Source organism: Leptonotus elevatus, chromosome 13 (genome assembly GCF_054856555.1).
Source record: "Leptonotus elevatus isolate MCC_2025b chromosome 13, RoL_Lele_1.0, whole genome shotgun sequence".
NCBI lineage: Eukaryota > Metazoa > Chordata > Actinopteri > Syngnathiformes > Syngnathidae > Leptonotus > Leptonotus elevatus.
In genome coordinates, this window is record NC_141251.1 from 16,188,676 (window position 1) to 16,212,118 (window position 23,443).

A 23,443-nucleotide genomic window follows, 5' to 3' on the forward strand; every position below is an offset into this window, starting at 1 on the left:
CAATTTTACCATTAGAGAAAAAGATAGCGTTCAGCCATGTGTGAAATCAAGCCTTGTTTTCACATGACCTGGTTTGTTCTTACCCTGTGTGCAGGCCTCTGAATGTGTTTGTGCAGATGGTAAAGTGGTCCCAGCATGCAAGAGTGGGCGGCGGAACGTGTGCAGCCCATCACCGTGCCTCAATAAAGCCACCTGTGTGTCCAGGGGACGTGATCATGTGTGCAGGTGAAACTCAAAAAACACACACAGCGATCTAACTGCTCTTTCTTTCTAAGAAATACACATGCTGGATACAATTTGGTCAAATTTTGTCATCGCCCTTCAATGTGAACACAATTTATTTTTCACTTGAATACTCAAATAGCAACCTGTGGTGATTTTCAAAATATATTTTATAACAATGCTAGCTAAAAGATTTCCTGCCTGTGTCCTTAAAGCCATACTGAGTTTATTTATCTGCCTTGTCAGCCGGCATTATTTCCCCAAAAATAAATATTTAATATAGATATATATAGATATACATATTAGTAAGCGTGCTGTTTCACAAGTTAACATATTTATTTTTAATGACAAACGTGGCACTGGTTTTTATTTTGTCACTCAACTCAAATTGTTTAATCAATAGCTAAAAAAAAAAAAGTGCATCCTCTGGCAGGTTTAGAATAACTAAAGTGTTCAGCTGTGGCCAGGAGAGGACTGGGACAAGAAAAATAAATAAATCTGTCCTGGCATCATTGGCTAAGACCAGTTCCTCATTATTAGTGGAGCACAATGACTGGTAATTTATCTATATGTTCCCCGTTAGGATTTATTTCACAGTTAGTCAAAATTATTTTTGTAAAGTGTATTATGCAGTATCTATAAGTCTCTCTTCTTTTTATTCTATTTAATTATTTGTATAGTATAGTATAGTATAGTATAGTATAGAGTGCAGTAATTTGAGATATGAGTGTTTTGAGTTCTGAGCTTTGTCACAGAACAAATTAGACTCGTATCTCAAGGCATCACTGTAAAATAATGGAGGATATTTTCACTCTATCAGGAAAAAACAAAGCCATCCAAAATAGTGTACTGTATATTATAATTATCTACGGAATATGGACTTTATGCTCTAAAATCCTCACATTCTGAACAAAATGCATTGTTGATTTTTTTTTACAATGAAATGTGAAGCTCTTTCAATATGTACTCTTTTGAGAACAGTAAAATAGAACCTGACATGTAATGTGGTCTTGAAACATTTATTTCACACAAAAGCACATTGTTCTTTTAGATTAGAATGTTCTTGTAGGTAGGCATCCTTCTTCTGTATTACATTCTTCTTGTAGATTACATTATTCCATTCTTTTCACCCCTGCTTGGTAGATGCTTATCAAACTGAAATCATATGTTCATGTTCAGTACAGCGATTAATAGTTCTTTGTAGAGCAGTTGAATAATATTGTACACATTCAAGCAAAATGGATAGTTTCATGAGGAGGGGAATAAAGTTTTTTAGACTCGTGTTGCAAAATCTAAACCGTTTGTCTATAGTCACTTGAAATCCCCCCCCCCCCTCCCTTTGCAAGCCTAAAACCATCACAAAGCCCTCTGCATATTTCTAAATTCCCATGATCTAAATCACATACTGTACTATAGATTGGTCAGAAGGAAATCAATTCGTAAGACTCAATAATAAAACAGTAATTTTAATAAAACAGTAATTTTAATAAAACGGAATTAGAAGATCTACTTGATCAGTAACATCAGATGAATTCACAGACTCCATACCATTTGTATATAACTGCACATGCTGCATTATAATGTTTGACAAACACTTTCATCCGTACACCAAAGTAGAAATGAAATGTATGAGTCCAGACACGGTGTAAAAATATAGCTTGTTAGCGCCTGAGGCTTTGGGTGAAATGATTTTCTGACACTCACCTCCTCTCAACAGATGTCTGCGGGGCTTTTCGGGGAAGAATTGTGGAGAAGTAATTGACTACTGCCGCCTGCTCAATATCAACTGTCTAAATGAGGGATTGTGTTTGAGTGTAATTGCCGGATATCAGGTGAGTAATTCAATGTCTCGGTCATAATCAAATACTCAGAGGCCCCAGAAATATGTCTCATGTTGCACCTGCAAGGATTATGTGAGCTCCTCTAATACGACATTGATTAGTTTGATTGTGACAGATGCTTCAAATTAGTTGAATATGAAATGTTAATAAAAACAGTCTTTAGCGTCTCTGGAGCTGAAGCCCCAAACACAACAGCCACATGTCACATGTTCATTCAAAAGTCATTCTCTCTGACTCATATACCGTAAATCAGCTCACACAAAAACAATAACAAAAAACTGTCATTAATTGAAACTAACAAGTAAAATGGTACAACCTGTCTACACGTAGCACTAATCTAATTCTAGGCCATTAATCATGAAATGTGTATGCATTGCACGACAGGAAACCTTCTGGTTTAATTTGCCTTTTTTTGTGCACTTTTCACAAACATCAACATTTTCATGACACCCAAGACTCCTTTACAGGAACCAGGGGGGCGGAGCACAGTAACTGGGGCATTGCAAGTGAATTCGCTGACACTGTTGACACATTACACCAGAACGAGGTATAAGACGGGCATATGATATGAAATAGCGTTCTAGAGTGGTTTACATCCTACTTGGCAAGCAGGACTTTTTGTAGTCTTGGTTGATCTGTGTCCCACTGTCGTATGGTGTTCCACAGGGTTCCATGTTGGGGCCCCTGCTGTTTTTGCATTTTAATGTTGTTTCATTTTTAACATTAGGTTGGCCTGTACCTTGCCATCTGTTCATTTTGTTTTGACTTAAAGATTCACACTGATGTCAACAATATCACAGATAAATACCCAAATTATCTGATTGTGGCAACTTTAGCACAATCTTGGATAAAGTACACACATATTTTTAGCAGATGATTGACAATAAAGGGCAAATCTCACTGAAATGATTCCGAGGCACACCACTCAAAAATTGACTGCCTAAATCAAGTTGTGACATATGCTGATTACAATGGAAGATATATGGACACTGCTCGTGTTATTTGGTTACATATTGTTTAAGTTTACTTACACTATGGTTTTACTGCAGTGTATCTGTACCCCAGGATGGATGGGAGAGTTTTGTCAATACGTGAGCAATGCCTGCCTGATAAAACCCAACAGATGCTTGAATGGTGCCACATGTATTACAACAAGCCAGATGTCGTCTCCTCCGCAGTACATGTGCAAATGCCCAGATGGATTCACAGGTGAGATAACGTTGTCTTAGCTGTCCTCAACAACATAGCATATGTCATTGATTTAAGGAAATCAGGAAGATGCTTACAAACAGTTTGAATCTAGAAAACATTGTACCATGAAATGTTATTGAGTATATATAAGACAGGATTGCATGCATGTAAAGCGGTCATGCCAATTCAGTCCATGACATAAGCTCTGTGTTATTAGCTTTGTGGCAAGAAAAATACAAATTTGCACACGTCATTTTTTTTTATTTATCTAGTATTTCTTATAAATATCTTTAAATGAAAGGTGAATTGAATGTTGACCACATTCCCACAAAAAGTCCAACAAGGACTTTTAGTCCTCAACCGTATCTTACCATGACTTGCGTAAAGCCAAAGGTTGAGATGGAACATGTGGAGGACACATCTACCTATTTAGCAAGTGTCTTTGACCTCTAGTAGTGTAAATATATCAAACTGAGGTCAACATTGTTGTGTAGGTTTAGGTTATTGCTGGCATGTTCGCAACAAACGGTGATTAAGTGCCTGGAATGATGGGTTTGCGACCAGCTCAAGGTCTGTTCTGTCAGTGACTTTTTACCTCTAACCTCATTAAGCAGGTGGAAAATGCAGATAGAAAAAACCCTATAAATCACCACACAGTTTGAGATATGTTCTAGTTTACCTTAGAAGTTTGACATAAGTAATAAATAACACTAGAGCTGCGAGCAGCTATAAAGGGCCCTCGTAACCCGGGCCACGTTGGGATACTTGCACGTCGGGATACTGGATCGTTGGGGTACTGTTACATAGGACAAGGACCGTCTATAATTTAAATGTTTTTGCAATGCCTTGTGTGTGCAAAGTTTCCTTAAAAGGCCCAAAATGATGAGCAATTCCCAAAATAAAATCAAAATGGCGGACTTCCTGTTAGGTTTAGCATATGGCTACAGAATAGTTTTTTGTAGGTCTTGGGCTGATAGGTATCCCTCCCAATTTTCACAAATCTAGCTGAATCATACAATCGGAAATGCTTCATTCAAATGTCTAAAGGGCGCTATTGAGCAATTGCTTGCAAATTGCACAAGAAATCCCTAAAATAATAATGTTCATGACAGATCTGATGTGTGTGCAAAATGAATTTTCTCCCATATTTAGACTCTAAAAAAAAAAGCTATATTTTTCTTTGCAAACAATCCATCGCTACAGCAACAGCGTGCGACAAAATAAAAAGGTTTCGATAACATTTCATCTTAAACATCTTAAGGTGAAACACACCAAGTTTGAAGACGATCGGATACATTTTATTGGAGCTGTTTGTTAAAATATAACCCCTACAAAAGGCCCCCCAAAAATGGGGACAAATTGAAAAGTAAATCAAAATGGCGGACTTCCTGTTTGGTTTAGCAATTGGCTCCAAGAGACTTTTTTTGTACGTTGTTGGCTGTTTTATATGCCTCTAAATTATTATGGTGCTAGGTGAATCGTACAACTGGGAATGCATCGTTAAAGAGGAATTTTAGAATGTGTGATGCCCCGCCTCTGGGGGACTTCCTATTGGGTTTAGCACATGGCAACCAAATACTTTTTTTTACATCGTGGGCTGTTACATATGCCTCCAAATTTTCGTGCCTCTAGATGCTTCGTACAACCGGGAATGCTTCATTCAGAAGGATTTTTTTTTCCTTTGCAAACAATGTATGCCACGGCAACATCGTGCGACAAAATAAAAAGCTTTCAATAACTTTTCATATTCAACATCCTAAGATGAAACACACCAAGTTTGAAGATGATCGGATAAATTCTGTAGGAGGAGTTCGTTAAAATAAGTCCCCTTATAAAACAGCCAAAAAAATGGCAACAAGTTCCAAAGTAAATCAATATGGCAGACTTCCTGTTAGGTTTAGCATATGGCTCTTAAGAGTTATTTGTACCTTGAGGGCTGTTCCATATGCCTTCAAATTTTGGTAACTCTAGGTGAAACGTACAACCGGGAATGCTTCATTAAGTAAGAATTTTGAACTCAAAATTGTATGTCCCGCCTCTGGGGTACTTCCTGTTAGATTTAGCATATGGCACCAATAGACCTTTTTGTAGGTCATAGGCTACATAGGTTACATATGTGTCCAAATGCTTCGTTAAGTAGACATTTTGAAACTCCAAATTTGATGCCTCGCCCCTGTCATATAGTTTAGTAAAAACTGAAGATTTTTCTCTCGGATGTTGTCCTAGGTGTTGAGATTGTACAGCCCAAGTTTGAAGTCAATCGGGTTAACCGTGTAGGAGAAGGGGGCAAAAGTATGACCCCTGTAAATGTGCAAAAATGGGCCAAAATTGGACATTCAAATACTCATACCTCACTTACTGTTCATTTCAGGTTACAGCTATCAAAGTATTTTTTGTTCATCTGGATGTGCTACAGGTGCCACCTAATTTTCGTAGCGGGACAGGGATCTGTTAAACTTTTGTAGGGGGTGCTACAGGCCCATTTTTGTGTAATTTGCACTGGACTGTGGGCTTTTGAGGTATGCTGACATCTCGTCCAATATACACTAGACATTTCAAATGAACTCATGCATGTTTTAACCTATGAAGTTTTGAACTGTTGCTGTTAGTGGCACATTTTTCCTAGGCGAATTCTAACCTCAGCCTTGTTCAACTTAAGGCATTCAACTTAATGTACCTGCTTGTCATTTGAAGCACTGTTGTCAATACTATATTATATAATATTTAATCTGGCAAACCACTTCTTAATTAGCTATCAGTTTGGAACATGGATAAAACGTGAAAATATAGCAGCCTGTTCAAAAAAACAAACAAGCAATACAAATCCAGAGGGGTAATTATACAAAGTCTGAATCATGAGTCATGCACATCTTTAAATAAGATGGAAATAAAGACATGTTAAAAATAATAATAATAATTAAAAAAATATATATATATATATATATGTATATATATATATATATATATGTAAAATTATTATCATTATTATTATTATAAGCCTGAATAGAAATGGCATGCTGTAGTTTCAAAGTATCATCTATTTGGTCACAGCTGTGTTGTCATCTGCCATTATGCGCAAGACAAACTTTGTCAAGGAATATGTTGCTTTCAGATGAACTCATTTGTCATGTTACATATCTTCAAAAGCCCATTCTGATGTTTTTTCATGATTCATTTCTACCCTCTGTGTTTCTACTATGCTATTCAGTATGCTGCCATCTTAGATTTGCTTCTGCTTCGTTCACTTCATAATGTTATATTTGAACAGCATAGACAGTGACTGACAATATACCGTGTAGATTCCTGTAGAAGCATTCATACTGCATTATATTAGAGCTGACAAACGATTGCATTTTTAAATCAGATTAATCACACCTTAGAATTTTGATTAATCACGACTAATCACGTAATCAAAAAAAGGTTTCTTATCAACATTTTTTGCCCGCCAAATTTGAAGAGCACAATGTGTTATATAAATATGTTTTAATTCTTTCGCCATTTAATATTAGATCTTATGTTTGTCTTCAACATTTTTTTGATCCACTGCACACTCTCCTTCTTCTCTTTTTTTATTACGTTAATTATTTGCATAATTTAAATAAAAAGAAATAAAGACCCTAGTAGTTTGACATGAACAAATATTCTGAATGTCATATGCAAACATTTATTAAATGCTTTACTTTAAAGCTGTCAAGCTAAAGGATCATCTGCGGTCCAAATTAATTGTGCGATAAATGTGCGTTAATACATGATTAATGTAATCTTTTTTGTGATTAATCAATACATATATATGTATTGATTAATATATATATATATATATATATATATATATATATATATATATATATATATATATATATATATATTACATAGGAGTGTAGTTTTTTTTTTCATGCACAAAACTGCAGTGCATTTCCCTGATCTAGCGTTAAGCCCTGACACACTCACCTGTCAGCCAGATAAGCCCTTACATAGCACTACACGGACAAGATTTTCCACTTCTTTTTCCCTGCTAAAATCTGTTCCCTCTTCAGTAATAGAAAATTGTCTCTTGCACTATGGCAGGTCTTAGTGACTGATAAAATTCATAATTTTCCATCATCTTGGGATTTTTTTTTGCCTTCAAGACCAATTTAATTTCAAGCATTGCGTTTTCGTTGACGAAATTAACACTAGTATGAGGTGAACTCACAATGCACCTGTTGTATTGCATCATATTTTTTTTATAATGTCTGATCAATTTAGTTTACACAAAAAAATAGAAAGATGCAAAACAAAAGAAAAAAACACCAGTTTTTGTGGTAATACATTGTGAGAGGTGTGCTGAATGCTCCATATAACTATTACATATATACAGTATAAACAGGATGATGCGGAGTTACCATGGCAGACATTGTTGTCCTTTAATATTTTTCAAGATATGCATTATTGGGTAGCAGATGAACTGAGCTAGCAGCTGCAATCCCGGCTGACTTTAGGCGAGACTCTGTGCTTGTCACAAGTCAATCACTGGACACAGGTGGACAAGCACACTCGAGCACGGGTTGATTATGCAAACGCTACACAGGAAGGCCTGAGAGAAGATTCAGGCTGATTTGAAAATAGCCAAACTCAACTGTGAAGCAGACATGCTAGCCACATACTCCACCATGCTGCCTTGACTCAGCCTTGTTACAATGTCAACATTATTACATAACTGATACATTTACAGTTACAAAGTACATGCTCTTCCTAGATGTGTATGCAGAAGCAAAGCTGCTCGTGATATCAATCTTTGCCATTCTGCATGTTACATGAAAGAACGTCTGTCACGGGAGGATTTTTTTCGTGCCTTCTATTATTGATGAGGGAGCATTTAGAATTAATAGTCTGAATTGGAAGTACACCCTCCCTCTACTGACAGAGCGCGAGGACACGTCCGTTTCTGAGCTTTAGCAGAGCAACAAATATTCATCAAGACAACTACCGACCCACCCCACCACCCGCCACGCCTGGTCGCCAAGCAGTTATCAACCTTTTTTTCAGTAGAGTTGCATTTGTCCCCAAAGTCATCAAAATAAAATGTAGACTTTCTTCACTCTCCCCTTTATTCCAATGCACTTTTCAGACTTTCCCTTTATCTAAAAAGCGGCCCCGGCCTTTGCTTAATATCCATAGCAAAATGCAATTAGCATTTGAACAATCATAAAGGGATCTGAATGTTGTTAGAAAGGATCCAAATATTAAAAAACAAACAAAAAAACAATAATACGTATAAGGTTAATAAACTTAAAACCATGACAAAGAAGATTTTATAACGGTAGTTGGAATCTTGTGATGGTAAACAGCTGTAGTATTATTTGAAATGCTGAAAAATAAGTAGGGTTTTTTTTGGGCTCAATCATGATTCATGATACACTGTAACAAGAGAATGTGATTTCTGAAGAAATTGTGTGTGAAGGCTGTGACGCTGAATGAAAAATTGAGGAATGATGTTATGAATGATGCAATGAAGTTAAATAATGTTAAATTATATCAAAGGATGTGGAATGATATACAATGACTGGGAATAAGCTTACCATGTTGAAATTGTAGTGGTCTGAATTGGTCAAAAAATGTTGAAAGTGGAGGAGAATTGTAGACATTTTGAATTTTTTCCTTTTGCTAATTTTCTGAATTTGTCAAAGGAAATGATAGATGAGATTGTATTTTGTGAAACAGTTGAAGTTGGAATGTTTTAAATCACTCAAGAAATGTTAAGGAAGGAGGGAAAATGCAGAAATTGTCTAAATATGGGCAATTTTGAGCGAAAATTTTAGAAATTTTTGGTATGTGCAAATATTTGGCATATTGAAAATCGTTCCAAAAGTGAATTGAATGATCTTAACATTTTTTAATTTCAAATGGGAACATTGTAAAAGTTTTAAATGAAAGATACTTTAGATAAAGTAAGGGAAAGATACTACTAGTAGGTACTGGTACTAGTAGGTAGAAGTATTAGTGAGTAGTAGGTACTACAACTAGTCACTAGAAGGTACTAATAGGTACCAAGTATTAGTAGGTAATAGTAGGTACCAGGTACTAGTAGGTACTAGTGGTTGCTCAATTACTAGTAATAGTAGTACTAGTATTTGGGGGGGAGGCACAGGCAAAAATCTGGGCTGTACATAATGGTTTGTCCAAGAGTGTATTATGCTCTCTTTTTTTCTTTTCTTTTTCTAATATCACCTATGAACAGAGACATTTTAGTTGCATATTTGTAATCTTTTCTTTCTTTCTCAGGAACACACTGTGAAACTGAGATCAACAAGTGCCACTCCAATCCCTGCCGGCATAATGGCACATGTTTTAACTTGGTAGGACACTATGAATGCCAGTGTCCCACAGGTATGTCGTTTTTGCCAAATAGGCCTTTGTGCATAGATATCGGCATTAGCTATAGTGGCAAGCATTGGTGCAGACCTTTTGCACTTGTGTGCAGTGAATTAAGCCTCTGAGTCTTAGCCAGGGACCCTCTGGCCTTTTCAGTGTTCACAGAAAACCCGCGGTGATTAGCCTTTGCCAGTGGCATCCCTCAGCTAAAACACAATTTGCCTGAGGAAATTAAGCTGGGGAAATTCTGAATGTATTAAAGATTTTTTGTTTTTTGACACATAAACAGTTACTACCGCTATGTCATCGCAACTTCTATTTTTATTACGGCCTACCTTGTGCAAGATTATGGGGGAGCGTATCCCTGATCACTCTGACAGGTCATAGGCCTACCTGGACAAATCAACCATTCACACTCGTATTCACAAATATTGGCTAGGTTAAAACAAATTACATAAATAATAATAATTTATACAAAATACACCATGTTTTTTGTAAGCTAATTATAAACCAAATTCAATATGGATACAATCTTCAATTAACTTTTTATGCGATTTTGTCAGAAGATAATAGAGAAGCCACATAAGAATAGGTTGGAATTCTGAGTACAGAGATTGAAACGTGCGAGAAATCAGCGCAAGCTACTCTTCTGTTTGGCTGCCTCCTTACAGAAATAATTAAAATGTCTTCACTTTTGAGGCAGCAATGAAAAGCCTGGAGTGCTCCAGACAACATGTCTCTGTTTAACAATTTTGGCCCATGATTGACAGCAGAAAGAAATCACAGAGCTCATTAACGGACTTCAATAATGCATTGGAATTGTGCTAATATATCTTGAAAGTCCCATCAAAATAATTTTCAATTAATTGCTTATTTTGCCTCACCGGCTGAGACCTGAATTTACATTCACAAAATGCAAAGTGATGGAGCCCTCGCGAGGGCTGTGTGTTGTTGGCAGGGCAGAGTGAGTGCCTGGCAGTTGCCACGCTCCCTTTAATGGAGCTTTTTACTGAAGGTAGAACGACGCCATAATGTTTTTTGTATTTTTTTTGTATAAGAATTTACCTGACTGGCAGAGTAATGGTTCTACAATGAATGCTATTGAATAACATACATTTGCTCTGAACACCATACATTATGGACATTTCCACTCTAAATGATGAATAGAGTAACGATTGTAAGCTGACAAAAGTTCAGATGGAAGCACACTCATATGTTAATTTATTTTGTTGAGGCTTGTACTGTCCTTGACACAGCCCTTCATACTAAAAGGGCCTGAAATTCATCTCAAAGCAGTACAGACGAGCAAATAAATTCAGGAAATGTAGTGGCCACTGAAGTCCTCACAGACACATTCATCTTCAATTCCACACAAAAACAGTATCCCTCTACAGGTAGTAGGACCAGCGTGACAAAAAATAGCCTTATAATAATTGTATCCCACCTGCGGAATCTGCTATTATTTTAAAAAGTTGCATCCTTATACAGTAGGTCACGGATATGGATCACGGTTACAGTTGCTATTGGAGATCTCAAGAAAATTTGAATTTCTTAAATGCTTCAAGTGATTATTTTCCTCATACAGTCACACATAAACATTGAATTTAAGATGACCTTATTAGAACCTGACTGTTTTTTTTATTTAGGAAAATGCAGGTTACCAGAGATGAGCGCGTCAGTGAATTTTGAGCGTCCGTCATTCGTCAATCGTCAACAGTTGGCCCACCCTTCCGTCCTTGTCAATTCGTCAATATTTCAAGCCGAACAAAATTATAATCATCAATCCGTCATTTGGCATTCCTTAGTGAAATGGGTGTCCGTCAATGTTTCCGTCATTCGTCAGCAATTTGTCAATGAATGAATGGCCCATATTCGTTACCTACCTGGTTATTGAGGATTACATTGACGGCCGAAACCCCATTTCTGGCAATAATTTTTCGAAGCTTCCCGTCAATCGTTAATCATCAACAAAATGGCCGTCCGTCAATGACTGATTGACAGACCTTCCTCTGCAAGTTACACTGAGAATAACTATTGGCTGTCATTTTGCAAACATTGACAACTGCTGACTCCCTGCTAGATGTACAATATGGACCTTTTGTATAAAAAGCTTTTTTGTGTGAATAATGGTAGTTCAGAGCAAAATTCTAATCATCAATCCGTCATTCGGCATTCCTTAGTGAAATGGGTGTCCGTCATTGTTTCCATCGTTCTTCAGCAAATTGTCAATGATGGAATGCTCATATCCGTTACTTTCCTGGTTATTGGGGACTACATTGTTCCCTGACATAACACTAACGTACAGTATGCTAGTTATACATGGACATCCGTCTTTTGCACACAAACTGGCCTTCTTGTCTTTTCCGCCACAACCACCATAAGCTCTCTTTCTGCTGTCTTTGCAGCCTGACTTAATCCTCAATCGGGAATCCCTAACTCTCTGAGTAAACTGGTGCTAGATGTGTTCACACATCCATGGCAATGCATTTCTACAGGGTGAACCTTCTCCAGCCTAAATCTCATCTTTTATCTCAGTAAACCTAAGCCTCTTACACTCACACGCTTCATCTGTTGCATCTCCTCATGGTGAAGTCCCACAAAGCGAGTTCCAGTTGTAAGAAAATAGACCTCTGGGTTCTGGACACCACTGCAGAGTAAAGTCTGACAACATGACTAGATTTATAAGTGGCTGGCTTGTAAGAGGATGTGTTAAAGCCAAAGTAATACACCGAAGGGTTGTATTTTTCTTGCGTTCTATTTTTTTCCCTTTATTGTAGTGTCATTTGGTATTAAGACTGGATTTTTTTTTTTTATCTGTTGGCCTCACTATGTCAAGAATTTCCCCATACATCATGTCTGCAAGTATCCCCCAAAAACCATGGCTGTGCCCGTACAGTACTAAATCAATGCCCTCTCATGGTAGTTCCACAAAAGGTTAAGCCTTATATTATGTTCGGATTGTCAATGGTGAATCCACAAGAGCCCTGTATGCACAAACATGACAGAAATGCTGTAGGCGAAACCACATGATTTGCTAAGATATTGCTATATTTTCACAAAAATTCAAAGTAGCTCAAATGTAGTGTATATTTAATGCAATATCCTAATAAATCATTATGAGAAGAGATTGCGCTGTCCTGGTATAATATTTGGTATGTTCGGACCAGCCACCATTCCCGTGCCTGAATGTTGCCTTAAATACTGTCTGTAGTAAACAATCCTTCCTTGCAGGTTTTCATGGCAAGAATTGTGAATTGGACATAGATGCTTGTGCGCTTAACAGCAAATGTCCACCAAAGACTCAGTGTTTGGATCTTGCTGATGGTCTAAAGTATACCTGCCGCGTGCCCTGCCCCTCAAACCTTCAGGTGGGTCAAATTTCCACTCCCTTCTCATGTCTTCTTTTTGTTTCAATCTAAGAAATTTAGGGCACTAATCCGCCGACAGACTTCCCATTCCATCTCCGTTTGTTGGTCATTGTCATTTTTTGTATTTCTCGGATTGGTTGTGCCTGTGAAGACGAATTCCGTATTGACTAATAAATCTGATTATGATTTCATATGTGGTTGTCTGCAGCAGTTGAGTACAATAGCGGTTAGCATATCTGCCTCAGTCAGGTGATCTCTTAGAATCTTGTTCTCTTTGGAACATCTCTATGTGGACTTTGCATATTCTCTCATTGGGTTTTCTCCTCGTACTGGACACCAGTCTCTCGCCCAAAGTCAACTAGGATAGGACCCAGGCACCCACAACCCTAATAAGGATAAACTATGTAGGATGAAATATTTACAACCATCAAAGCATTTTCGGGGCGTATATTCTCTCAGATGATTTATGGTATCTGATTGCCTCACAATTGAGTGACTAGCAGCCAGTCCCGGGTGGACTCCACGTTTCACCTTCATCTGGGAAAGGTCCAAGCCCCTACAAAACCCTTCCCATGATAAGTGAATAAAATGGTGAACTATGGCAATAGTTAACAAATGGGAGCACCTTTTGTAATGTGCGGTGGCTGATCGGCCATGGACGGCGCAGCGGGACAGCCAGAACGAGAGAGCAACTGGAAATCTACAGGTTCACTTTTATTAAATATAAATAAAAAAACAGTGGGCTAGGCGCCACCGCGCGTTACAATAATCGTGCCTGCCCATCAAAAACATTCACAGCCAAAAAACGAAAAATAACATGCCCACTAAAACAAAGAGGCGCCACCCCGCGGATTGTTACACTTTGTTTCAGTGAAGGACTTTATTATCACCAACAATGAGTTGCATTTTTCCCAAACATGTTTTCAATGTGTGAAATACAAGTCATGTGATATTTGCAATATGTAGGTGCCAGATGTCATTCACTGGGCTCAGTACAAGTATTATTTTCATACAGGTTGTCCGGTTGTGTGAAATTAAATTTTAGGGAAAACATGGAAATGTTGTGGGAAGTGGCAGCAACAGATTAACTGCATGACTATGCAATGCATTCATATTTTTGTTGATTGTGTGGAGATTTGATAACCAAGCGTTCATTTTAACTATATTAGTAATTAGCTACTTGAAGCAATGTTTGGGCAGGCAATTTTTACAGGATTATACAGGGGGTTGCAAAATCTTTTTTTTATTTTTTTATTCTCTGTATGACATGTATGAATCCTTGATGAGGATTTGTAACATCCATATGTTTAAATGCCTATCTGTAATGCACTACAGGAACATGAAAGAGAGTAGTGGGGCTACTTCAAATAATTATGAATTTGTGTAGCAGGGCTAGTGCTGCATGGATTGTATGTAAACCTTCTAGAATATATAAACATTAACACGCTATGGCAGGCATCCTTTTTTTCCTCTTTTTGTGAGCGAGCTCTCGGGAGCTTTTGCCCTCAGTGGTCATTGATCTTGTCTTGTAAGACATGATTTAGATGCAACGTGAAATAGCAAGTGAATACAGTATAAAGCACGGATCAGTATTCATGAGTATCATGTCCCAGTAATGAGGCTCATTCTCAGGCTGCCAGGAGGAGGAAATGATTAGAAGCTGTATTGTGAAATAATGACACGATTCCTGACCTGAGGAATGTATGATATTATATATAATACAAGATAAAGTTACTTCATGTTTTCAAATGCCATATCTATCTATAACCACTCTCTTCTTTCAGCAGCCGTGTGCCAATGGAGGGCGCTGCGTGTTGAATAACGGCAACAGCTACACCTGTATCTGCAGCCCTGGCTGGTCGGGTCATAACTGTCGCACGAATGTCAATGATTGCGTTCAACATTGGTGTCAAAATGGCGCAATTTGTGTGGATGAAATTGATGGTTATAGGTGAGTGTTTGCATCTATCGTAGCCTTTGTGCTGTCCCGGTGCTGTAGTGTCAAAGCTATTATATTAAACATTCTCTTATGTCACTTTATCATACACCATACGCCATAAGAAATTCTCCTCTTATGTTTCCAGTTGCCTTTGTCCCACAGGATTCTCTGGCGACTTTTGTGAAAAAGACATTGATTACTGTGTGGACCACAGCTGCTCTGAACATGGAGTTTGCGTGGATCAGCAGCTGAACTTCACCTGCCGTTGCACTCTTGGATATGAAGGGGCCCTGTGTGAAAGGGAAACAAATGAATGTGACACCTTCCCCTGTGCAAACGGGGCCACGTGTGAGGATCTCGTCAGTGATTATCAATGCCACTGCTCCCCAGGGTTTGAGGGTAAGACAGCATTTACTAACTACAAAATTCCTGTGGAAATTTTTAATGACACTGTTGACTCTTGCAAGGTGGAAAGAAACATTGGGGATGCCTACAGACAAGAATTTGGGGTGTGCTTAATGTTTTGGCCAATTAATTTTGGGACACTTCTAGGTCACTTCCTCTTCAATTTTGGTCACTTCCTGTTGATTCTGTGGCACTTATGGCTCACTTCCTGTTTAATTTGGGTCACTTCTTGTTTATTTTGGGGTACTTCAGAGTCACTTCCTGTTCAATTTGGGGTACTTCCCAACTATCCATCCATCCATCCATTTTCTGTACCGCTTGTCCTCACAAGGGTCGCGGGGGTTGCTGGAGCCTATTCCAGCTGGCTTCGGGCAGTAGGCGGGGTACACCCTGAACTGGTTGCCAGCCAATCGCAGGGCACACAGAGACGAACAACCATACTCACAATCACACCTATGGACAATTTGGAGTGTCCAATTCACCTGCCGTGCATGTTTTTGGAATGTGGGAGGAAACCGGAGTACCCGGAGAAAACCCATGCAAGCTCGGGGAGAACATGCAAACTCCACCCAGGAAGGCCGAAGCCCGGACTTGATCTCACAACCTTTGCACTGGGAGGCGGTCGTGCTAACCAGTCAGCCACCGTGCCACTTCCCAACCACTGATCTGTATATATTACTGGATAGCTGATAGACCATACACGCCCGTACGAGCAGTTGAAGCCACAGGGCGGCTATTTTATCCCTCCCATCGCGCGAGCAGATTACTGTATAAATTATACTTATACGTACAGATTAGACATATACTAAGTTAGTATAGGACCAGTGGACGGTATGTGCTTCTTTGAAGACCCCCTTTTTCTTTTATTGCTCAGTTCCTTAGACCCCAATGTCAGATTTGGCAGAGGCATCTTTTGTTGAATTACAGTTATAATTCTTTAATAAAAATATATAAATTTCCTCCTGTAAACATCATTAAGCATATAATTTATACATGTATTTAAGTTGTAAAATGTCTGAAGTCCTCTGGTTTATGTTTAACAAATTTGAAACATAAATCATGCTGTTTCTATTAAGTACTGTCTCAAATGTTCGCCAATCTCGATACTGTAAATATATAGGATCGTATGCCGAAAAATGTTGGGAGTGGTAATATGGCGGCCCAAAAGTCTTGGCCTATCAGTTATCCAGTAATACCGGTATATACAGATACAGATCAGTGTTACCAACTGATGATGAGACACTTCTGAGCGACTTCCTGTTCAATTTGGAGCCCTTCCTGTTGACTTATGGGGCACTTCTGGATCACTTCCTGTTGAATTTGGGACATTTTCTGGGGCAATTCCTTTCCCCATTGTTGGAGTAATGAAGGTTATTGTGTCTCAATAAAATGCTGATCAGATACTCATGAGCACAATTTATGGATGAGTTCCATCAAGTTCACAATGCCATACAGTATGTTCAATTCAAAACATCTTTATACAGTAATTTGTACTCCATTCATCAATTTTCTATGCCACTAGTCCTGTTCAGGGTTAGAGGAAACTGGATCCTATTCCACTTAACAATAGACGGCAGGCAGACTTACTACCATGGTTTGTTTGCCAGTTCATCACACGAGAAAGACCATTCACACCTTCATGCGCACTATCATTGAGTGGCAACAGAACCCACACTGCCAGCACAGAATTCAGAGGAGTGAACTATTACACTATCATTGGCCCCATTATCCATAAATAATTTAGACACTCCAGTTTTGACCAAGTGTTTTTCTATCAGACTAAAATGACACCTTTATCATTGATCTTTCCTCTTGACCGTTTTAATAGAATTTCACCCATAAGTGGGAGGTGTGGACTGAAGCGAAAATATGCATTAGGAGAAAGAGTGAATGAAAACACTCGCTGTAAAAACAAAACAAAAAAGCAATTCTTTATTTTTTCATTTGCATGGTTACATTCTGTTTAAACGTGTTGTGTCAGACACTTAGCATAATATAAACCTAATTTACCATGTAAAATGAACAACAATATAATCTTACGGAATGGGGTTGCTCCTGGAAACATAACTGTCACTAGGTGCAATGTGTGCCTTGTGCTTGTGGACTTGACCTGATTTACACTCAACAGCTGCCTCAATTAGGTGAATATCATGCAGTACAATGAGTAATACCCCCCACCACCACCACTCAGTCCATGCATGGGGCCATAATGGCCAAAATTCAATTACCTTTGGTAGACAAGAAGATGAGCACTGCCTGAGGAAGGGTTCAATGACCTCCACTTGACAGAGGTGAACGTAAGACGATAGTGAAATACAAACCCAATTCTAAAAAAGTTGGGACACTATACAAATTGTGAATAAAATCTGAATGCAATTATGTGGAAGTGCCAAATTTAAATATTCAGAATAGACAACAGGTGAAAAGTTTAAACTGAGAAAATTTAGCATTTTAAGGGAAAAAATATGTTGATTTTAAATTCCATGGTGTCAACAAATCTAAAAAAAAGTTGTGACAAGGCCATTTTCACCACTGTGAGGCATTCCTTCTTCTTATTCCAACAGTCTGCAAACGTCTGGGGATCCAGGAGACAAGTTTCTCAAGTTTAGAAGTAGGAATGCTGTCCCATTCTTGTCTAACACGCGTCTCTCTAACTGTTCAACTGTCTTGGGCTTTCTTTGTTGCACCTTCCCCTTAATGATGCGCCAAATGTGCTCTACAAGTAAAAGAAGTGGACTGCAGGCGGGCCATTTCAATACCCGGATCCTTTTCCTACGCAGCCATGATGTTGTAATTGGTGCTGCATGTGGTCTGGCATTATGGTGTTGAGAAATGCAAGATCTTCTCTGAAAGTGATGATGCCTGGATGGGAGCATATGTTGTTCTCGAATCTGAATATACCTTTTTTGCATTGACGAGGCCTTTCCAGATGTGGAAGCTGCCCATGCCACACGCACTCATGCAACCTTATACCATCACAGATGCAGGCTTATAAACTGAGTGCTGATAACAACTTGGGTTGTCTTTGTCCTCTTTAGTCAGTATGATATAGCGCCCCAGTTTTCCACAAAGAACTTCGAATCGTGATTCGTCTGACTACAAAACAGGTTTCCAATTTGCCACACTCCATTTTAAATAACCCCTGGCCCAGAGAAACGCCTGCGCTTCTTGGTCTGCTTTAGAAATGGCTTCTTCTTTGTACTGTAGAGTTTTATCGGCGGCTGACACAGTGGATTTTGTGTTCACCCACAATGTTTTCTGGAAGTATTGCTGAGCCCGTTCTGCGATTTCCCTTACAGTAAGCGTTCCTGTTTGCGGTGCAGTGCCGTTTAAGGGCCCGAAGATCATGGGCATCCAGTATGATTTTTCGGCCTTGACCCTTACACACAGAGATTGTTCCAGATTCTCTGAATCTTTGGATGATGTTATGCACTGTAGATGATAATTACTTCAACCTTTTTGCAATTTTTCACTGGTAAACACCTTTCTGATATTTCTCCACTAACCAAATTCTGACTGTAATTTCATGATGTGTTTATTATTGGGATTGCATGCTTTATGCTGTTATCATAGGTGCAAATACATATCATTAATGCCTTTATAAAGGCAGAACTTCAGTGTTTTGTGAATGTTTACAATATTAGGATCAGCCTATGTGAGGTGGAGCTATTTAGGATTGGTCTTTAATTTCAATGTATCCGTCTTTACCCCACAGGAAGGAGATGTGATGAGAATGTGAATGATTGCTGGTCACGGCCTTGTCTCCACGATGGCTCATGTATGGATCTGATAAATGACTACATTTGTCATTGTCCTCTTGGTAAGTGCCAACTAGATGTGTATTGTTATTGATCGTGTTTACAAAAATACAATGCAGTTAATTATGCCTCTACAATGTTGTCTGCCATAAATGAATGCTTTATGTTTGGGGGCTTTATTTCCCATCTGTACTCATTTCCTCAATGGTCATAGTCACTGTCATATCACAAGACACACGCAGGTCTTGGCAAATTACTTTATGTGGAAATTGTGACTTACGTGCACAGGGAAATACCATGAGCAACAAAATGAATATGAATTATGGTGCCGTGATTAAAATAAATTGGTCGATCACAGTCAAAGTTCAAGGTCACTGTGGCCATTATCGTGTGAATTACCTTCCTTCCATCATTATGTGAACGGATGAATGAAGCAACATTAAAAATGCACTTTGAGGGCCTTGGCAGAAAGAACACAATATCTTAGACCATAATAATAATAATAGTAATAATAATAATACATATTATTATTTTTTTTTAAATTATTATCCATCCATCCATCTTAACCGCTTGTCCTCACAAGGGTTGCAGGGGGGCGCTAGAGCCTATCCCAGCTGGCTTCGGGCAGTAGGCGGGGTACACCTATTAATATTTTTATTTTTATTTGTATTTGTATTATTATTATTATTATTATTATTATTATTATTATTATTATTATTATTATTATTATTATTATTATTATTATTATCAACATCATTTCCCCGTGAATAGTGTAATATAGTGTGAATCCGTGTATAATTGATGTCCTTTGAAATCCACCCAAAATGTTATTGACATAAATGTTCTGTCTAATTCTGTGTTAGTGAGAAGTTTTCACCTTTCCTTTGCCGAGATAACCCATCATGAGGTGGACTTATTGTTATGGCAAAGGAGAAATGCTCACTAACACAGATTTAGAAGAAATACATACATTTCTTAAAGTAAAAAAGCAATTTCAAGTAATTTAAAAAAATGAATGTGACACCATCTGTGATCATATTTGGAGACAATAATATGACAAAATCCTTTTCTATAACTTTTAAGTTTTCCGGTACCGGTTTCCTTGTTAATATTTATCTATCACACCTTGCTTTAAAACGGTATTACTGTGTGTAATATCTTCCATAACAAGTGTTCTCGAACGTGCCTGTAATCAGCCCATAGCAGAAGGCTGTTTTGCATTCTTTGCTAAGCAGTTGATTTGACGACTCCTTCTGGCATAAAATATTTAATCACCACTTGATTGCACAAGTCGCATTTGTGCTTCCAGCGCTGTTTGGCATTTTGAGTCCAATGTCATGTTCAGTTATAACACAGTAAAAGTCAAAATATTAGAAAAAAGAATACCTTCTGACATGTTTGACACATTTAGGTTTGTGTTTACTATTTTGTTATATATTCAGTGTTCTTACTGGTTTGTTGTCATTGTGTGGTTTGTTCCCGGAACTACATGCTACTGGACAATAAATGCATAGTCATTAAAAACATTAACCAGCTTGAACCCTGCATGGTACCTTTTACATGGTGTGTTTATGACATTATAGAGAGAATAAATCCATCACTGTGGATTATCTGATTTTACTAATTTCCTGCATTTTGCCAGAAATTAGATTTAGACAGAAAACAGAACACCAATGTGTGAGTAAAACTTCCATTACTGGTTTATTACATAGACAGATTTATAGACAGGTGTTTTTAATGTGCTTATCTGTTTTCACAAACCCAATAAAGGGTGGGTGGCTTTCTGTTGCGGGCTTGTTTACATCTCCCGAAGAAGTCGGACCATGTGGCCATCATTTCCTGGGTGGTTTCAGTTAATTAATAAACATGAGTAGTACATGAATTTCTGCCTATAATGTATAGTATGTTACTATTTTTTTCTTTAAACTGTAATGCAATGTAAAGTGTAGAATAGTTTAGTGCTGTGTAGAAAAGAAAATTCAAATGACCCGTGCACGTTTTTTACAGTGAAAGAAAAATAACTAGCAGAATGAAGTACTAACAGAATGTAGGAGGTCATCATGCCTGGCTTTTTGCCTGTTTTTGCTAAATACGTAGTTGAATGGATCGTAAAATGCACCCTTCAACACCCAAGATTGTGTAAATGTATCTTAATTTATTGTATTCACATTCAATATATTTGATGCGTGGGGATATACACAAGGCCAACATCTCTTTAAGTGGAGGTAATAAACAACAACAGTAGTCCCAGTGATAACGTGGAGGAGACATGATATACAGCCATCAATGTTAATCTTCCCTGCCATCCGATGTATAGTGAGCCCCGTGGATGGTATTAAACTAGCTATTAAAATATGCTGACTTGGAGCACCAGAGACACTAAGAGTGGAATATCAGTGCATGCTGACCTTTACCGGACATAACAAAACAATGTAGCATATATTTTTTTGGGCAGTTTAAAATTTTAAGAAAGTCATTGATCACATTTTGTGTTTACAATAGAGTTTAATTGCTTGTCAGGATGAAGAGTGTGTTCCATTTGATGATTGTGACACCAGAATTATGACATTCCTTCATGCAACATTAACTGCCTAGTGAATTGCATGCACAATTGATTATTAAGCACTTTAGAAACACTCTTGGGGGAATAGTTGGCCAATACCAAGTCCAGGAAATGTACAATGTTGTTAGGTTGGATAGAAGGTCAAATGGTTATTTTACATACACTTAAACCAGTGGTTCGTACCCTTGTTGGGGGTACTAAACCCCAGCAGTTTCCTATGTGCAACCAGCAAACACTTTTTTATGGAAAAATAAAATATTTTTTTCCAAATTCAAGAGATAGTTCTAGGGTTTTCTGGTGAACGAAATTAACAGGGAGAGTAACCTTTTCAGCGAATCTGGCTCTCACCACGTTTAATTCAGAAAGTGTTATGTTCTTGTACTTCCCGTCTCCATGGAGCTTAAGGAAGTGTTCCTTTAGTTTTGCTAGATAACTGCGCTGGACTATAATTGCTCAACTTGGCAATGCAAATCATGCAGTTAGGACGATGACTTCCACACTCAGCCCAACTTTATAGAGCACTTTAAAACAACCACCTCTGTTTTCTTAAGATGGAACCAAGGGACAGCAGATACAATCAAAACAGCAAAGACCCCAGAATTGAACCCTGTGGAACACCATATGTAATGAATATATATTGCACAAATTTGTTCGACCACTTTCCCTTTTTGCTCAACATAGTATGAAGGGATTAAAAACAATAAAGAAATCACAACGTATCATCACAAAAGCCAAAAGTCGACACAGCAATGTAGCATGATTGCCTGCAGCCAATGATGGCCGAGTAGGGTGTGTCATTAAAAATCGTATGAGCGGGTGTATGTATTGACCTGTGCCGAATCCCCTAGAGGACAATCTGAAGTTTTCAAATTTAAAGACACTAATTTGTTTGGTCCAATCATTATATCAGATTTTAGTTGTTCATAATGTAAGTAGTTCAGTGACTTTGAAACTGAAACACAGCAAGTGATGTAGTCTATGTATTATCTTTCAAATGTCAATGCCTCTTTATTCGGATAAGCACATGTAATGCGTATCACCACATCATCCTGTGTTTTATTTACAACATATATTGGCGTTAGTTTTTATCAGTGGCATGCATATGTGCTGTAGATGAATGTGATCTTGATCAGTGAGGTGAGTTGGGTCACTGTCAATGAGACACTCAATTAACATACTGCATACATAGCAGTTAAGAAGAAGAATCAATATTGCATGAATGTGCTAAAAGGTGTCTTTACGTTGTAAAACACACAGCCACAAACACATCGATGTGTTTTAATGTGTTTAATTTGAATTGTCAATGTTGTTGTCATTACAGGGTTCAAGGGCAAAGACTGCTCCATAGATATTGACCTTTGCTCATTTGGGATGTGCACTGAACATACAGTATTATGTACGGAAACAAAGGATGGGCAAAATGTATCTTGCTTATGTGAAAAAGGTATGTAAAGACCATTGATGGTAGTGATATACTTAGAACATAAAGGCCTGGTTGATATCATAATGATTTTAGACTTGAAAAAATGACCACAAATGTGATATTGTAGAATAGATTCTTATTTTTTTGTTAAGTATCTTGTGAAGTATCAAGATGGTACAAGGTTTTAATGTTTAGAAATCAATTTCTCCTTTATGTTTTACATTTTGGCAAGAAAAAAAAAATCCATATCAAAAGTTATTTATATACACATGCATGTTAAAAGTTATAGATGTATATCGTTAATCAGAATGTTCTTGATTTTGACAAATTTTGCTACGATTCAAAATTTGAATTTACATGAGCTTTCACCCCAAAATTTAAA

At 37.8% G+C, this 23,443-nt stretch overlaps 1 protein-coding gene across 1 annotated transcript in view; it reads left to right on the top strand.

Annotated features, from left to right (window-relative positions):
• eys (EGF-like photoreceptor maintenance factor) overlaps positions 1-23,443 on the top strand; it is a 209,318-nt gene that overhangs the window by 30,025 nt on the left and 155,850 nt on the right. The window contains exons 5-13 of the mRNA XM_086093363.1: positions 95-225; positions 1,940-2,054; positions 3,113-3,272; positions 9,516-9,620; positions 12,837-12,973; positions 14,761-14,924; positions 15,058-15,311; positions 19,033-19,137; positions 22,960-23,082. Of these exons, the coding sequence (XP_085949489.1) occupies positions 95-225; positions 1,940-2,054; positions 3,113-3,272; positions 9,516-9,620; positions 12,837-12,973; positions 14,761-14,924; positions 15,058-15,311; positions 19,033-19,137; positions 22,960-23,082 (1,294 nt within the window). The remainder of the gene's footprint in view (positions 1-94; positions 226-1,939; positions 2,055-3,112; positions 3,273-9,515; positions 9,621-12,836; positions 12,974-14,760; positions 14,925-15,057; positions 15,312-19,032; positions 19,138-22,959; positions 23,083-23,443) is intronic.